Source organism: Thunnus albacares, chromosome 16, assembly GCF_914725855.1.
Source record: "Thunnus albacares chromosome 16, fThuAlb1.1, whole genome shotgun sequence".
In the NCBI taxonomy this organism is placed as follows: domain Eukaryota; kingdom Metazoa; phylum Chordata; class Actinopteri; order Scombriformes; family Scombridae; genus Thunnus; species Thunnus albacares.
Window position 1 is genome coordinate 11727452 of NC_058121.1, and position 18635 is coordinate 11746086.

The 18635-nt window shown below is 43.1% G+C and overlaps 1 protein-coding gene across 2 annotated transcripts in view; it reads right to left on the reverse strand.

Annotated features, from left to right (window-relative positions):
- sesn1 (sestrin 1) overlaps positions 1-18635 on the reverse strand; it is a 56502-nt gene that overhangs the window by 1831 nt on the left and 36036 nt on the right. Inside the window, exons 1-8 of one of the 2 annotated variants that reach the window (XM_044329905.1) lie at positions 3052-3317; positions 2159-2224; positions 1850-2050; positions 1543-1725; positions 1029-1265; positions 542-796; positions 266-456; positions 17-161 (exon numbers count right to left, since the gene is read on the reverse strand). In XM_044329905.1, the coding sequence (XP_044185840.1) occupies positions 17-161; positions 266-456; positions 542-796; positions 1029-1265; positions 1543-1725; positions 1850-2050; positions 2159-2224; positions 3052-3198 (1425 nt within the window). In that variant the 5' untranslated portion in view covers positions 3199-3317. Of the gene's footprint in view, positions 1-16; positions 162-265; positions 457-541; positions 797-1028; positions 1266-1542; positions 1726-1849; positions 2051-2158; positions 2225-3051; positions 3318-18635 lie in introns of those variants that run through there. The other variant, XM_044329904.1, reaches the window with a different exon arrangement.

Sequence of the window (18635 nt, forward strand, 5' to 3'; positions counted from 1 at the left end):
AGGATCAGGATCTCACCTTCTCGGAGTGCTGAAACTGCCTCCAGAAACTCTCATACATTCGTTTGGTGGTCTTCTCAGGACTACACACCATGGTCTTGATATAGATCTTAAAGCTACGGTCCAGCAGCTGGTTTATCTCTCCGTAATCATAGTCATCATACCTGAAGAATGCAAAGAAAAACAATGTTAGGAACACCGAATGACACAATGCCGACTGAGTATAGCGGACACTGCAAAATTAAAGTCACATTATCCAGCGACTGACCTGATGCCGAACATGCAGTGGATGTAGTTCCAGATGGCCCTGCGCAGCATGCTGGTGTCCACATCCTTGTGTGTTGCCATGGTGTTGTAGGTCAGGTTGTAGGCCATTTGGAACTTCTCGTCCAGCATCTGCCCGACGTCAGGATACAGTCTGTTGACCAGAGAGAAGCCGTGGTCCTCCCAGCTGTAGTCCTGGAGACATTACAAACAACAAGTTAATGACCATCCTCATCGTATAAAGTCTGCACTCACTTCATAAACTGTATCTGATCTCTACCTGTACTCTGAAGGTGGGCACGTGCTCCCCCCTCCTGGAGAAGTCCTTGTAGCCGTAGCTGGGGTCCTCAAAGTGTCGGGAGATGTCTCTGGAGGGGACGCACTCCTCGTCCTCCGCTGTGACCACCAACATACTCTCTGTCTTCTCCCTCTCAAAGCGAGTGGCCATCTCCTCTTGGCTGGCCTCTTCGTCGTCACGGCACTCCTGCAGCTGCTTCATGCGCTCCATCAGCACCTCCACCTCGCCACACATCTCCTGTGGATCAACAGAGCACATCCACGGTTAGGAAAGGGAGTCATAGAAAAGCACAAATCACAGTTTTGTGGTCTAATCTCCATCGGCCAAAAGAGGAATATGAGACATCTTCGCTCAGCTGCTACCAATTTCTCAGCATTTTAGGATTATTCCTGCTGCTTGGAATTAAGTTTCACATGCTGGTAAGAAAACCTTCACTCTCTCTCAATTTCATCTCTCTGCACACACTCACATGGTCGCCAAGTGGATCGTCGTGGTGATTAGCGTGACCGTTGCCGTTGGCAATGTCACAGACGCAGTACTGGCTGAGGGAGGGAGGTCTGAAAGTGTGTCCGCCGTCGCAGTGGATCTCGGGCATGATACCGCAGCCGAAGGTGAACGAGGCGAGGGAGTGGTAGTGTGTGAGGAGGACCACGGCGTGAATGAGCTCTGCCAGTGACCAGCTGTGTTCCTCGGCCTTCAGAAGGCACTGGAAAAAATAACAAAAAAACTTTAGACTCTTGGTAAGAGAAGCCAAATAATGACTTCAATATCAGCGACGTTTAAGGAAGTGGGAAAATATGTTTTTACTCTTCTAGTCCAATTTATTGTCTCCTTTTGTTTTCAAGTCTCAACCCCCATCACCCTTCAGCTCTGCTTCGCTACACCTTCCAAGTTATACAGCTGCAGCCCCTACCCATGATCTCAGCCTGTTACATAAGACCTAATGTCCAAATCCACCCTCCAGATCATGCCCGTCCCCTCACCTCGATGTGTTCCTTGGTGAGGAGCCAGGGTCGGTGGGCCAAGATTTTGTTGAGCTCGCCGAGCTGCTGCAGCTTCTGCGGGGCTTTGTCCAGGCCGTTGAGCCACTTCGGATCTCCCCCGACCTGGAGGAAGTCGTTCACGTGCAGGTTGACCAAATAGGAACACTGGTGTCTAGCTGCCGCCTGCAGCATCAGAGGAAAAAAAAGAAAAAGAAAAAAAGAGCGTTAACCACAAGATACTTCAGAATTTGACATAACTAGAGAAATGGATTTGATTTGAATTCACGGAGGATGAACGTGACTGTACCATGATGCCGATGTAGTGTCGGTAGTGCAAAGACAAGGGTCCATCCATCTGCAGCAGGTAGTGCTGCGTCCGCAGAAAACTCTCCAGGTACTGCGGGTGGAAGCCCATGACCAGGGAAATGTTGTCAAGGCGACCGAGGGCTGCAAATGCATCCTCAAATATCGACTGTGTCCTGGCGTCCACTTTACTGACGTGAAGAATCTAACAGAAAAAAATGATCAAAAAAATGCAAAAAAAAAAAATCAACTTCATATTTGTAACAGAGATAAAAGTGTTAAATATTTAGCAGGATCGCAGTCTGTGTCGTACCTCTTTTTCAGGGATAAATCTGCTTGGTCCGTTACCTAGAGGTCTTGGTATTCTCACTCCCAAGTCCTACAAAACAAAAAGAGAGACAAACATGCACTTTTAATACGAAAGGAAAACAGAGAGGCTTCACGGTTTGCTTTCGACCATCACTTCTCATTTCTACTGTCACTGTGTTGCGTCACCAATATAAAGAAATCAGAGTTGCTTTGTTTGTCATCAGTAAACCTGACGGATTCTTATTCGCTAAGGTAAAAGAAAGAAAAAGGAAAAGGAAAAAAAATAAGAAAATTACAATACAAATGCAATTTGTGTTTTTCTATGCTGGACTTTGCAGTTTCACAGTAAACTTGTGTATTATTCCATGATTAAAACCTCTCACTGTCACAGTTAAGGAGTAAACCAAACACACACACACACACAGGGCGACCCTATGTCATGATGCAAAATAAAGACACGATAGAAACCTTAACATTGACTCTACTTTGTCCTGTAACTTTCAGCTGCTTGTCGAGACATGTCTACCAGCGGACACTGAGGGGCTTTCTGCGCACAATGAATGAATGACCAGGAAATGTAAATTATTCAAAAATGACACTGGGTTAAAAACATGCCCTTAAATATGACTTTAACGTATCGACTTCTTTAAAACTGAAAATTAAGAAAGGAATAAAACGCAGAAACGTTTTCTTCTCCGATGACCACAAACTCTTCTCTGTCGTAAACAAGCCCGGACAAAAGACTGCACTGCAGCTTATTTACTCAAAGGAAAAAAGGTCGCCTGAAAACTTAAATAAGGTGACACGATTTTCAGAATAAAAACAGATTGAATCCTCAAATTTCGCGCATTTTGAACGACTGTTATTCGCTCCTGAAGGTTTTTTTCTTTCTCTTACCTTTTTGCTTAGCCGTTCACAATGGGTACATATCTTTAACAGGTCTGTCACTGCAAAAGAATTATTTTCCACGTTTTCAGCCGGTGCGACCGCGTGCCTCATCTCGTGTCCTCGCTGCACTTTAATTATTTCAGGGGAATAAAACATTTAAAACGTATGCTGGATGGCTGTTTCCTCCTCTCTTTGTTCCTTGAGGCACTGGGTAAAGTGCTCAGTAGTCAGCTGTTGCAGCCCTACAGCAGAATACCGTCCTCTCTCGCTCATACATTCGGTAAATAAGACGAGCCTCGCTTGATTGACGTGCCCAGCGGCCAATCAGGTGGCGAAAACAGCCTCCCCGCAGCCAATAGCGACGGGAGGAGCAGGTAGGGCGGCGCTAAGCGTGAGGAGAGAGGGGGGTCCTAAACGTGAGCTGAAAGAACAATCCCCCTTAAGGAAAACATCATCACTTCTCTCTCCTTCTTTTGTTCCCTGCTGCCGTTTATCATGATTGAATTTACTGTTATGCATCGCACTCTGTATGCTAAATAATGACAGCAATCGATTCAAGGTGATTGCTGATTGATTTTCGTCTCCAATCAGCCTAATCAATACTTAAATCAATTATTTAATATGGAGTGACAAGTATAGGAGAAATAGTTTTCTCCACCACAGTTAGAAAAAAAAAGGTATGATTGTGTTATCTGTGTGTCCATCTGCGTAATGTGCATTCAGTGAAGACAACAACAACATAAAGCCAGCTTTAGCATGCAGCAGCAAGTCCCACTATTTGCTTCTTGCTGCATTGGGGGGGTGAGGGGGTAAACTGAGCCCCTGCTCTTCTTGTTGAGCTGCAGAAGAAGGTAGAGGTCCGCTGTGCAAAGATCAGCATCAGCGCACAGCGAGATGGATAGCTGCAGGACCTGCTGCAACAACAACAGCCATTCAGTTAGTGGTTTTGCACCGCAGCCTATCAGACCACAGATAATGTCATTCCTCCACCAATCAGCCCCGGCTGAAAGACTCCTTTAAAAGCCAGGAGGAAGCAGAGATAAGGAAGGCAGCTCTTATGGCTTTGTTTATCCCAGTTTGACAATAACACGCTCGCTGGGACAGTGTATAACTGGTTTATCACACCGTGGCGGTTTGAAAGTCAATAATTACTCAGAATTATATCAGATGAAATGTCTCGAAAACAACTCCACATGCTGCAAAATTTATATTACAGTATAACATCCACCTTATTTCATTCAGACATGTCTCCAGTGGAATAGATTTGCACTAGAAATGGTCCATTTGTCTTTGAAAGTTCTGCTAAACAACAGTTAAACAGTTTTCTCGTAGTGGCACATGCAAGTCAAATGTTGTTTCCTCTGTAAATTGCGAGCAACCACATTACAAAAGCATCCCCATATTGGCTTGTGCGTGCACAGACACACATGGACATCTGTGTGTCATGTTTCTGTGTGAGTTTTCAAAATAACATGTTTTTAACCAAGCAAAACAGAAAAGACTATTCTTTTCCGAGATTTCATTTTTATGGGGAGAAAACTGCATAATAGTTTTGATTGTTCAGGAAAAAAAGTCATACTTTTTGTGAAATACTATCCTTGTTTCAGTTCATCCTAGCAGCAACAACTTCTAAGTCTGTGAAGTGTTGAACTGTGGAGGGATACCTAATAAAAACCGGATAAACAAGTTAAATTTGGTATAATGAGGAGAGCCAACAAAGGACAAGTCTGCCCCTGTGCACTTCGATCAAGAGCCTTCCCGGGCCAGTTTGGCAACAGACTGCAAGTCCCCAGCACTGATAGCTGGATAGCACAGTATTCAGCAGGTTCATTGTGTGGATCGAGCCAATCGCCCCCTATCCCCACCCCACCCTAACCCGGTCCCTCTCCTGATGCCACAGGGTGGGGTGCACGGCAGCGGTAAACATGTTCCCAGGGCTGGAGTCAGCACTCCCAGAGCTGCCGGGAGCCCCATGGCTCAGCAAAGCTGCAGAAGAGGTTGGTCAGCGTTAGGGGCTTACGACACACCAAACCTTTTCACATAAAAGCGCTTAGGCTCGGGGGTCCGGCCTCGCGGACGGGGCCAAACACTATTGTCAGAGTGCACGCACTGACTGCTCTGTGGGGCTTGACTGTACTCACATCAGGAGTGTCTGTGTGTGTCTGTGTGTGTGTGTGTGTGTGTGTGTGTTTCAGTGATTCAGGCATATATGCTCCTTCCCAGAGTGACTGAGGCTGAGATTACCTTACCTTGTTGCATGTTTGTAGCTGCTTACCAGAGCTGAATTATGCACATGCAAACCAGATGTTGTACACAAGTCACATGGATTCATAAGTAGCGTGCATAATGGACAGACTCCTCATGAAAACATCCACGTAGTATTATATTTGCTCCAGAAAAAAGCTATTAAGTAGACACTGTGTTACATTTTGTTGTCAAACTAAACATCTTGTGCTAGTCTCTCTAGCTTCAGGTAAGCATGTTGAACTTGTCTGAACACTTGATTTTATGACTGGTGTTCAGACAGTTGGGCACAAGAAAATATTAGACTTTAGACTTTGTAATGTTATGTGTGGCTTCTATTACCATCTGCAAGACTTCCATAAGATCACATTGTGACATAAAAACACACTGCAGGTGTCTCGGGGAAGGTTCATTTTTAGGTGTCTCAGTTGAGTAATGTGGCATCACAGACACATCTTGAATGGCAAAACTAAACGAGGAAATTATCCAAAGCTCAAATTAAACACTTCTAACATGCTTTTTGTGAACATGGTGGGGTTCTGTTACTTATTTAAACTTACACATGACTACAGAGAGACATGTAGCTGTTGTGGGGGATAAACAAGTGACCTTTTTTTTAAGTTTGGGATAGCCATTTTAACCACTAAGCCACACTCGAGATGAAACTGTGTGTGAATGTGTATGTACAAAACATGCGTGCATGTTATGGGCCACCTGCATACAGAGCTTCAGATCAGGAAGATTAGTTATGACGGAGGGAAAGTCTCCTGGAAACAACAAGAATCATCTCAGATTTTAGCAGTGTGCATATCATCAGATAGTGATCTGATGAAAGAAAGGCCTGAACAATGGACACACCCTGCTCATACATAGTTAATCAAACACTGTTTCCACATGAACCTTTAAGTGTTAGGTGCATTTTCATAAGTTGCACTGAGGAACAGAAACAAGCTTCTTAAACTTACAGTGTGACTAGATCACATCCAACACACCCACCTGAAACTGTGAATCTTTAAAAATGTTGTGAATGTTCTTGTTGTGCCTATTGCCTTAGAAAAATAATTCATACTTTGCACATGTGAGCATCAGACACGTTTTGTGGAAGAGGAAGCAGGGAGTAACAGTGTAAAAACATCTGAGTGTCTGATCAGACTTTCCAGTGAAAACTTGCCACCATGAAGAAGCAAACTACAAACTTATTACTGCTGTTATTCGTGTCTACTTTGTGAGTATCACTCTAAAACAAAATGTGAAATACCTGTCAGAGATAAAAGTGAGACTAGTGACTTTGCACTGACAAATTTAAGAGTTGGTGAAGTGCACTAGTAAACAGATACTGTACATAACATAGAAACAAGAGTTATGAGGGAATAATGTTACTCTGAAATGTGATAGAATGATTACAACTCGAGCTTTAAAGCAAATTGATTCATTAAGATCTAACTGTCTACTGTCAAGAATTAGTTCACTAAACTTTTTATAAGTAAAAAAGTATGGCAGCTACTTTCTCAAATGCTCACAAAAACAGTCGTTTTTCATTTACAAGTGAGGAGCAGAATTAACAACAGTCTTCAACCAATAAAGGGGATGATAAAAGTTAATAAGATTAAAAAACAGAGAGAGGAAGCCATGCCAGGCGTAAACTCTGCACATATGTGTCTCAGCGCTGTGGCTGCTGTGTTTTCTCAGGCAGTGAGACGAGGGAACCGCAAAAACTGTGGGGATGTTCAACAAGTGGCAGAAGTCCACCAGACCAGTTCAAACCTGACCTATCAGTGCGCAGAAGAGAGGAAGCAGAAAACTCTCGAACACTGACATAAGCCTAGCAACAGGCTTCCACCAATCACAGGGCAGATCACAGTTACAGGAACCAATCTTCTCTGCTCTCTCTCTCTCCCTCTCTTGTTTCTCTGAAAAAAAGAAAAGGAAAACAGAAAAAAAAAAAAAGAAAAAAAAAAAGTTCTGCCGAGGTATGAAGTTCACTGAACAACTTAATCTGGTCTGTTTCATAGAAAGTAATTCTGTTTACTGCTGTGTTTGTCCACTTGTAATTTTTATTTGTTTGAGTTTGACAAAAAAAGTGGAAATACAATTGTCTCCTAACTTCACAGCAAACACAAAACCATATGGTTCAGCTGAGCCCAGAGGCTCACAACAGAAACTCTCTTCTGTGGAAAAACAACAAGACTTTTTTCCATGTAAACAGATCACTTTGAAACATGCGTAAACTGTTTTTAACAGCATGCGACTGAATCAATACGTTTAAATACTACACATCTGCAGATATGAGGATAGTTTTTAACTTGTACGCAGTCAAAGAGAGAAAACTGCAGACTCAGAGGGTATCCCCCTCCCCACTCTTCAAACACTGCTCTAGGTTCGAGCCTGTTCATCTATCACTGAGCATTTACTGAGCCGACTGGAGGGTTAACCCTTACCTGTCCTGCTGGATGCAACCTGCACACTTTTCACTCATGTTACAGAGCAGTAAAAGTGGCGCTAAGTTGTGAGAACCATCATCAGCTTATTTCTGAGTCAGACATGAGGCTTGACGTTCTTTTCACCATAATTTTCATTTGATGTTAAGACTTGTGAGCAAAGATTGGATCAGTGTGGGAATTAACTGGACCAGGGTTGCCTTTTGGCCCTCTTTGAGCAACTCTTGGTCCCTTTTCTTCTCCTTTTTTCCCAGTCGTCTCTTGTCTGATCTGTGTGTATTCTGGCAGGCTATCAGAGTAGAGCGGTCTCGTCAAGCGCCGGCTTTCCTGAGAGGAGAGGCGTGCCCCCCAGACCAGTGGGTCCTGGACCAGCGTACACCAACACTGGGAGGAAGCAGCGTTCCCTGGATTCCATGAAACGCAGCGGAACTGTAGAGACCTCAGGGAGCACACGGAAAAGAGAAACGATGGAGGGGGAAGAGGTATCTGGGACAAAAGACGACTTCTCTTTTATGACTTTATACAGTCAGGCATAAACATGCATATACACGATTCCCTAAATAATCTATATGTACTGCAGGCTGCAATCCAGGGGAAAAGGCGTTGGCCTGCAACCTCTGTGTGCACGTGAGGAAGAGTGAGTTCCCGGGGATGTTATTCTAACAGGCAGAGGGCAGCTGTCACAATACAACAGGCTCCAAGAGAAAAGATCGCATAGAAAAACAGAAAATACCAAACCCTCCCCTGCTATCTTTAGCCCAATATGACACAGGCAGCAACCACAAATCAATGAGAAAACTCTCCATTTTGCTACACCTTTCCTCCTCTTTCTTTGTACTCTCTCTCCGTCATTAATGACAACCCCCTACTGTCCTTTGACTGCCCCTCCTTCATTAACTTTATCAATGGGAAACATGGGAGATAACATGAGGAGTCCAGAAGGGTGCTGCTAAAAGTTCAAAAGACAAAACTCTTCCAAAGTATCGTAGCAAATGTTTCATATACTGAAGAAATGCATGGTGAAATGTAGGGCAAGCTTATCTCTACTACTCATGTTGTCCATAAGCATGGGACTAACAAAGCTGACCTTATATCAGCATCGGGACACCAACAACCCCAAAGAAAACAACCCCTCTGATGTGACGCTGCTGTGTGCCTCCTGGCATGCGCAGCTGTTCCTCTCCCCCTCTCTCTCTCTCTCTCTCTCTCTCTCTCCCCCTCTCTCTCACTCTCTCTCTCTCTCTCTCTCTCTCTCTCTCTCTCTCTCTCTCTCTCTCTCTCTCTCAAGACCTCTGCTCTGCTGACTGAGCGAAAATGACTCATCTCACTGGGAACCCGGCCAAAACGTTGTTGATCATCACCCTATAATTCTTAATGGGCACTGTACACCCAGCACAAAGGAGCCGACCCTTAACCTGTTTCTGAGAGAATACAGAAAGGTGATGATTCACTAAAAAAATAATAATAATAAAAAAAAAACGGTAAATAACAAGTTCATAACAAGTTCAAAGCATGAGCCACTAAATCAAAGGTAATAAAAGCTTGACGAGCCTTTGAGCCAAGAGAGTTTTTATCAAAGAGTTTTATCATTTCCATGTAGCTGCTCACAGAAAACAAGGGAGTCACTGAACCTGTTTTATATAACAGAACAAGAAGGGCTGACAGTCCTGATAGCAGTGATCCAGTGTGAGGTATACCAGCTTAGACAGCAGACAAAAACAGACACTGATAAAGTCTGATGTTACACATCATAAGGGCTACAGCAAAGGTTAAAAAACAATTGCACTCATCTTTACTTCTGTCTGTTGCTCATGCCGGTTTCACTTCTGCCCTTCTCTTTTTCCACTATCTATCCTCTAAATCTGTAACCTTCACCAGACTGTATTTTGATTGCCAAGTTGGACATGAGATGTGATACCGCCGCATTTTAAGGGGGGGAGGAAGTGATATGGCCTAATTGTTGCCCTCAGAACCATTTTGGCCGTGTCCTATTACTTCATTAATAGGCAATGGGCCCCGGTACTGAATGGCAGAACAAAATGGCTGGCTGAAACTCATTTGAGTGCAACGTCACGGCGACTGCCCCATTAATGTTTAATCGTTTATGAAATGTCTGTTTGATTAGGTGGAAACTCGATCTCTTTGGTCTCTGTCCTCTTCACTCTTCGTCACGGACTCAACATTTCCAGTCTTTACAGAGATTATTTTACGTCCTTGATACTTTCTATGACATTATAGAGCAGAGCCAGAAGAGAGAAAAAGAAAGAGAGAAATATGGTATTTTATTCATATTTCCACTGCCTTTGTAAATGGCCGAAATCGGCTTTATTTCTATTCTATTTATTTCTATTTACCAAGAGTGACTTCGAAATCCTCTGACTTCTATATAAGATAATGGGATTGACTCATTTCCTGTCATTATATGACTGATCCTTCACATGAAGTTATAGTTGCATATATCCTACAACATCTACACTCGTGGTGATTTGTGGACATATTTATAGGCTGTATGTATACATGTACATATTATTTTCAGTGCAGGTATTAAGGTGAGGCTCATAAACATGTTACTGTGACTTTTCTTGTTGATATAATGTATGAACATGTGAGAAAAATATGGGCTCCACCTGTTTTTTTTTGCAATTTTCAGCCATGATAGCGGCATGGCTCTTGAGATATCAGTCTGTTGGTCGGTTTAGTCTTAACTGAAATATCTCAATAACTATTGGATGGATTCCTATGAAGTTTTGTAAAGATGTTCATGGTCCCCAGGGGAGAAATCTTGCAGGCTTTGGTGATCCTGACTTTGACTCTAGAGCCACCAGAGGGTCAAATTTTTCCCTTTGGCAGTGAAATATTTCAACATCTACGAGATGAATTGGCACAAATTTTGGTGAACACATTCATGGTTTCAACAACTGCTGGATGGACTGCCATGAAATTTGCACGAAGTGAACTGCGAGCCATTACGAGGCCTGTGGAGACAGCTGTGTTGATTAAATTAGAAGTGTATCTGTTCCATCGGACACGTGTGAGACGGATGACTGAAAAACACAGTTGAAACTAGTTTTAGAAACTAGTTTTACTCACCTGGGCAAACTATTTCTAAAAATACACATTCAACATCCAAAATCCCCACTTAGCAGGAACCACTGGACTACTACCAGACTGTAGTCTACAGATTATAGCTGTATAAAGGGTATAACCACAGCCCTCTCTTTGTCTTCCTCTTTGTTTCTCTCAGATGACCCATTTAGGGGTTTTTTTGCACTACAAGTTCAACTTCAAACAACTGTCCAAGATGAGGTGCAGAAAATATACACAGTGCAGCCAGCAGACTCAATGTGTGCAAAACACACAGGGACAAGTAGAAACATACAAAAATTCATAGTGCATGTACATGCATGCTGTCCTCTTGAGAGTATACCCAGCCAGTTCCTCAAATATGAAAACACAAGCACATGACATGAGATCATGAGTTTCTACTGTCCAAAACAACATTGGAGAAATATAGAAAATGCTTACCTAGGCACATAATATTCTGAGCCTAAAATATGTCCATCCATCTGACCTCACTCACGTGTCTCATGGATAAAGAAAAGTCAACAATGATTTTTTAAAAACCCTAAAAAATAATAAAATTGTATAGGATTTAATTAAAGCTGAGTATAACAGCTTTTTTCTCATTATTAGCTGCTAATATGATATTTAAATATGATATATGATAAAAGGACCTTTACTCAATGATCTACATCATTTTATATTAACATGATATTCAGTCTACACATTTAGAAATATTATTACGAGTTTGCATCTTTAATGCTTAAATACATGTGTAAGGTTTATTTGTATGCTGGTTCTTGAGTTTTACAAACTCCCCTTGGACCTCGTAACCCTGACAGAAGTGTGCCTGCAGCGTGCGTGTGTGTGTGTGTGTGTGTGTGTGTGTGTGTGTGTGTGTGTGTGTTGTCCTCTGTCTCATGCCACAGCTAGTGTTGGTCATATTTGCACTGTGGTTAATCTATTACAGGCCTGCGGGACAGAGAAAAGAACAAACTCAACGCCTGAAAATCCCCTGTATCATTCCCCCTGTGGACTCGAGTCCAGTTTAAATATCTCACTAACTTTCAAGTGTCAGATATAATTAGGAGATAAGATTGGCTTCTGTCCAGCGTAGCATACACTGATTATGTTACTGTGATGACAACATAACATTAATCACTAACTCATTGCTTTTCAAATCTGAAGGTTGTTCATTTATAGTTTCATTTGAATGCTTTTCTTGTTTTAGCATTACAAACAAATACTGAGATAAACTATTGTATACTAGGTGCTAGTGTGCAATAACTGGTCTTAAATTACCCAAATAGGCACCATTGTATTAAAGGGAAATTCCAGTATTTTTCAACCCTGTTTTCCAATCATTTTATGTCTGAGTGACTAAAAGGGACAACCGTTTTTGAAGTTTTTGAAACGTGAGAGTTGGAGAGAGGAGTGCCGAGAGGATGTTGCTGTGTTGGAGTACAGAAAGCTGTTATCTAAAAGGTTTTCAAAGTCATGGCTGAATATTTAGCTGATTTCGATAAAAAAATCACTACTTGCGAGATTTCAGAGCGAGACTTCTCCTTGAGCGAGACTTGGTTAGACACAATAACAAACAAACCGGATCAAGCTAAAGGTAAAAAAAGGTTTTATTTCTCTGTATGGTTCTTTCCTTAATGTTGTCAGACACTTATAATAACAATCTGAGCCTGTTATTGGCAAAAACGAGCACTTTTAGTGGACATACATTGACGGGGCGTGATTTCCTCATTGGATTACATTGCAGCTCATTTCTGAAGCTCCCTCACTTAATACTGGACCGATTTCAAAAACCGTTGTCAGCATTAGTCACTTAGACACAAAATGATTAGAAAACAGGGTTCAAGTTGAAAAATACTGAAGTTTCCCTTTGACACGGCGAGGAGGTCTGGCTGTGTCAACATTGGTGTCATGCTTGATAAAAATTCATTCATCTATGACAAAGTGAGTTGATAAGCGGTTATAGGACGTGGTTTAGCTAACTCAGCTAAATTGGCAATGTGGCTTGACTGAGTCAACATCCTCGGAAACTAAAGTGTATATCAACATTACTTCGAAATGAGGAAGAGAGGGACAAGAAAGTCATGGTGAAGTGAAGTCTGCACCACCCAAGAGTTAAGAAGGTTTTTGTTAAAGCTGTTTTAACTACAAAGAGATGAAAAAAAAGTTTGTTTGTTTTGCTTTAATGCAGCAGATTTGTTTCATAGTCAAACATAACATTTCATACTTCATGCAAATAAAAATAAAGAGCAAGTTATCTAAATTTAAATGCATACGTTTAAGAGCAAACAACACTTGGGTGCATCAGAAATGTAATTATTGTGATCATAATTTACAGGCTTCCACTGCAACAAATGTATAACTCCCTCATGAGTGATTATGTCACAGGTAATGGATGTGGGGGGTTAAAGAGGGCATTCATGATGAATGAAAAGACGGAGGGTGGAAAGAGTGATGAGAGAAGAGTGATAAAAGGTAAGAGGACAGAGAGCGAGGATTATTTGACCAGCGTGTGGAGAGAAAGCGCCTCGTACCTTATCATGGATAAGTAAACACCCTGCACCGTCTGGAGTGACATCATTGTCCCAGAGAATCAATAACCAGCCACTTCCTGCGCAGCGGGAAAATCGATGACTCTGTACACTAGATTACCTATCTGTGCCCACTCACCTGAGGAGGCGCACACAAACACACACACGCTGCACACAACTAATGCACACACTGTAATGCAGAGCACATACATAGAGAGCATTAACAGAAACAAACCCACTGTCACACTTTTCACCAGAGAAGGGGAAGAGTATTTGTGCGGCTTCAGTGCGGAGTCAGCCCATTATGGGATTAGTGGTGGCCACAGCGTGGTGTAGGCCTACTGTTGAAGTCTAAAGGGGATAATGGCTCTGCCAAATCAGATTTCTATCAGTTTTCTCACACAAACACGCACACATCTAAAAAAAAAAAAAAGGAAGCAGCATTGCTCAGTCCCAATCTGCAAATCTCCAAGATTCCCCCTGCTTTCAGGAACATTTGTCAACCAGCCTGTTTTTTGCTCAATCTATATCATATTATTATGCAATAAAGGCCGAGTTCAGGGCTTAAAAAGGTAATAAACATGAATGAGTGAAGCTACAACATTTTGAAGCACACAGGCATTTGGCATCACTCAAAGAACTCCTCGTAAATTTTGTCGCCCATAAAAGAGTGTCTGGTATGTGGTCTGAGCTTTAAGCACCATTGACAAAACTAGCTGGATGTGCTCAAAGATTCTTTCTGCTAAGCAGGGAGAAAAAAAAAACATCGCTCCCAGCTTGTTTTCCTCACTAAATGTCTGGGAGGAAAAGTTCAGCGTCATGAGCACAGCTCTCAGATTGCTGCTGTTTCCCTGCCAAGCCGAGCAGTGGAAGAGCAGGCAGCTAACTGACAGGACTGGATCAGGGATAATGAGTAACTCCGCTGAGTGCAGTCCCCTATCACCTATGTGTGTGTGTGTGTGTGTGTGTTTGTGTGTGCGTGTGAGAGTGAGAGAGAGAGAGAGAGAGAGCGTGTAACATGAAAGAGAGAGACAAGACAAAAATAAAAACAGTGGGTGAGAAAAATATCGAACAACACATTTCATATCACACAAACTAAATACAGCCAGAGAGAAAGATCTGATCAAAAGACTTTTGCTCTCGATGTCAAACCCCCCTAAACAGACCAGAACACACAGAGAACAAAGCAGAAAAAAAAAATAAGCACAGTGTGTTAACTTCCGGAGGTGACTAAGACAAAGATTCATTTGCTGAGTGGGTGTAAATTCATTATCACATACAGTAATGTATATTTTTCTTGTTGGGAACAAACTCTGTGTGGTTAACCACAGCAGATCTTTCAGTACTGGTTTTCGTATAACGAAACATGAACAGTAAGCCAACTTGACATCCTCTTCTCGTCTTCGCAGCGTGCGCTCACCTGGGGCGCCATCTGTCTGTCTGTCTGTCCACGTCCTGCCGAGACTCCAAATGCCACAGAGAAAAGCCTGTTTTATACGAACAGAGCCAAGAGGACTTAATGGGTAACGATGGCCTCCGATTGGCCACTGATTAGTACTTAGAGAGATATTGTTTTCCTCCTGTAAGTGTTTTTTTTTACTGGTCAGAAAAAGACTCACCATCACAACCAGATACACACCGGACATTTAAATATGAATGTGCTCATTGTGTAAAGCCAATGTTTGTTTGTTTTTCATGTGAAATTTTCAGACTTTGTGTCAAAGGCCTTTTACTCTCCACCTTCCACACACTCATTTCCCCCAACTTGTTGATGATGAGCCTGTTTGATCTCTAACAATACTGGCATGTGAGTAATATTCCTCTGTCTGGAGAGGAAATCTATTTTCTTGATGCACCAGAACAGGTTTTGGCCTGTAACCTATAAATCTCTGACCCTCCACTAACCCGACTATTAAGGCCAAATCAGCTCACACCGTACCAGAGACCGTCCTGCTGTGTGAGGGTGCGTTCTCTACGGGACTCCCACAGGAAGGCTTCACACAATACTTGGCTCTCCTTGAGGTAGACACACATTTACTGCACAGAGGCACACACACAAAGAGAGATTAAGAGAAACTTAAATACGCACACATAAAAGGCAAGTACACAATCCCTTCTATACTTGTTAAAAGCAATGTACACACACACAAACACACAAACACAGAGTCTCAAGCAGACAATGGACAGTGGAACTGTGCCATAAGGGAAGGCTGTTGTCCAGTCACTGGGCAACTGGGGCAGCAGATGGTCATCTTCCCTTCCACTAACACCAGCAAGGAGGGGAGGGGAGGTGGGGGTGGTGGATTGAGACCCAGCAGAGTGGTCTCCGTCTCCGAGCGAACACCTTTCACCAAGTACATGGGAATGACTGTGCCATAACCCATAAAGCAAATGAGCTGGACACTAATTATCTGCAAGTCTGCACGGAGTTACAGCGCAGAAATGGAAAGTTTACTAGACCCAGATGTACGGCGAGGGCAAGTGACACGCACAGTTTCCCCCGAGCAAAGCTATTGCTTTCAGTAGTGTTTATAATGAATGCCACAGGCTCAGAAAGTCAACCAAACAAACTCGGCTTAAACCACAAACACAGCACAAACGTGCATGCAATAGAGGCAGAGAGTACGCTCTAGTGCAGAGAGGGAAAAAGTAGGGGGAAGGTCAATTCTGTCATGAAGAGGAGAAGAAAAAAAAGCAGAAAGGAAGGTTTCATATCCTGTTGACCAGTTGTTGCCTCTCAGCGTGAAAGTTATGATAGGAGAGCATGCATCTGTGTGTGTGTGTATGCAGAAGTGTGTGTGCGTGTGTGTGCCATTAAGAAAGGAGGAAGAGCTTCTAACCTACTGTGTGTGTGTGCTTGGTAGAAAAAAAAAAAAAAGGTTTATATTCTTTGCTCATCTCAGACTATGTTAATGGAGGAAAAAAAACAACAGCCCTGCATTTTCTCCCTCCTCTATTTTCTGTAGCGTGTCAGGAGGCATGTTTTGGGGTGGCCAACCCATAACAAGAGTCATCTTACATAAATAAAGGACTTATTGGCTACGGCAGGCTAGAAGATGAGGGAGAGACATGTGAGCTATTGGTGCTCTTGTGTAAAAAAGATGTAAAGCGCAGAAAACAACTTTGTATGAATGGAGCCACTGTGTGCATGGTGTGGAGTGCACCTCTTTCAAGAAAACATGTTTGTTAGAGAGAGTTACATCACAGCGGAGGTATGAGAGAGAGGGAAAAGTCGGAGAAAAAGAAGGAGAGAGCAAAGGAGAGGTCAAAGAAACGCGGAGGAGGAGAAAGTGACAAAGCAAACAAAGGAAAGTGGGGCATGGGAGAAATAGAAAGAGAAGCAGAGAAAGGTGACCGGTGGAAGTGGAAGTGGGTCATTAGACGTAGAGGAAATACTGCACACGTGTGTTTGCATGCATGAATTAGATATGTAACCTTATTTTTTAATCACCTGACAAAGTAGTCCACCCTCTCTACTGTTTTCTGTCTTTTCCGTCGAGGTGTTCCTGTCAGTCAATACCTCTATTTCTCCACTGCTGTTCATCCTCCCTTCAGCTTCCCTTCTTCCTTCTCTCCTTTGTCAATTTGTTTTCCTGCTGCCTTTCATCGTTGCCTCGAAGCAATCTCCCTGATTGTTGTTTTTGTCAATGAGACAGTTAAGAGGAATGTGGTCAACGCAGGATTCTCGGCTCACCTGAGGGGCGGCTGAAGCATTCGTCATCTCACTGACAAGCAGCGTGGGTCGTGCTTGTATGTGCTTGTGTGTGTGTGTGTGTGTGTGTGTGTGTGTAATCAGATAGTTAAGATTGTTACAAAAAACAGGTGAGAAAATTACTGCAATTGGTGCTTAACGTGACATTTCTTGTTATGTAAGTGTCTTTCTGAGGGCCCGTTAGTCTGCTGAGGTACACAAGAAAACAAATAACATGACTGTTTTTGATTGCTTCAAGGCGCCTGGGGTAAAACCAAACAAGTTTTCCTCCCAAAACGATCTTTCTAAGAACGCGCTGGCGGATTCCTGAAAAGCCGTGGGCAAATTTGCATTTCAGCCCTAAACTATTTCAACAGTCTCGTGAAAAACAACTTCGAGTGCCAAGCGCTCACACAAAGAAATTGATTTTCTCCTATATCCCACTATGACACTATAGGGAGTCGTAGAAATACTGTAGGCCACATCCTATCTTTCTTATTTTCCCTCCCTCCATCAGTAACCCCCCCCCCTTCTCTCTCTCTCTATTCCCCCAGTTATTCCCTTCACACAAACACAGCTCTGAATAACATATCTGAGCGAGGTAACAGAGGGCTGGGGGTAAGAGAAGAGAAGGGGGTTGTAGGGAAGGGAGGAGGAAAGGGAGGGGGGGGGGGGGGTAACCTATATAGTAAGCCATGTTTCTTTCCCTTTGGGCTCCCAGCAGACTCAGCTTCAGTTTGATAAATAGCAGGCCCCCTCAAAGCAACAGATGCTACGGCTCAAACCCCAGCAAATTCGTCAGCTCGGTGAAAAAACAGAAAGCCCTGAGCCAAGGCCCTTCATGGCTGTTCCACATACTGACAGCCTGCCTGCAGAGAAACACTGTATGAACAGCAGACACGGAAAACAGGGCCCCCTAGATACGACTCCGCAGCCCCCCTGCCACGAAGCAAACCCACTTATAGTCGACCCCGTAAGTCACTTCCAAAACAGTGACTCCTCCTGAGGTCACTGCACTCCTTGCTTTCTGGTCACTTTCAAGGCTTTTTGCATCATTATTTCATCCTCGTATCTGCGGCTCGACACAATCGTTGCTACTTTTCTTTATCGAGTCGTCCGAGTTACAAACATTCCCCCCTGTGACGTCAAGGCATCTCCCCCCACGCTGACACTCCTACCGCTGAAATGATTATGAAGCATGGAAACAATTGTGGAAGGAGGAGGCAAATATGTTCTCCACGCCATTTTCTGCGAATGCTGAAAAACACTGGCTTCTTGAGAAGTGCTTTTCTCTCTGAAGACAGATTGTGTTTTCTCTTTAAAGCCAGACAGAGGCCTTTCTTTGGGGGACTGGTTTGGGTGTTTTGTGGCCTGTGTAGGAGAACGTTTACTCTGAGGTGGGGTTGTGCAAGTTGTTTTGTTTGAAGGAAAACCAAAGAGGCAAGCAGCAGCTGTGATATTTAGGGACAAAGTTTGGCTTGCGAGGTGTGCATGAGGTGTTTGATTAAGAGTGTTGATTCAATCGGCTTTTTTTTTTTTAGTACAGTTTAGAAAGGGTGGGGGTCTTTGTGCAGGGGCCCATCATCTTATAATCTGTCCAAAAGTCAG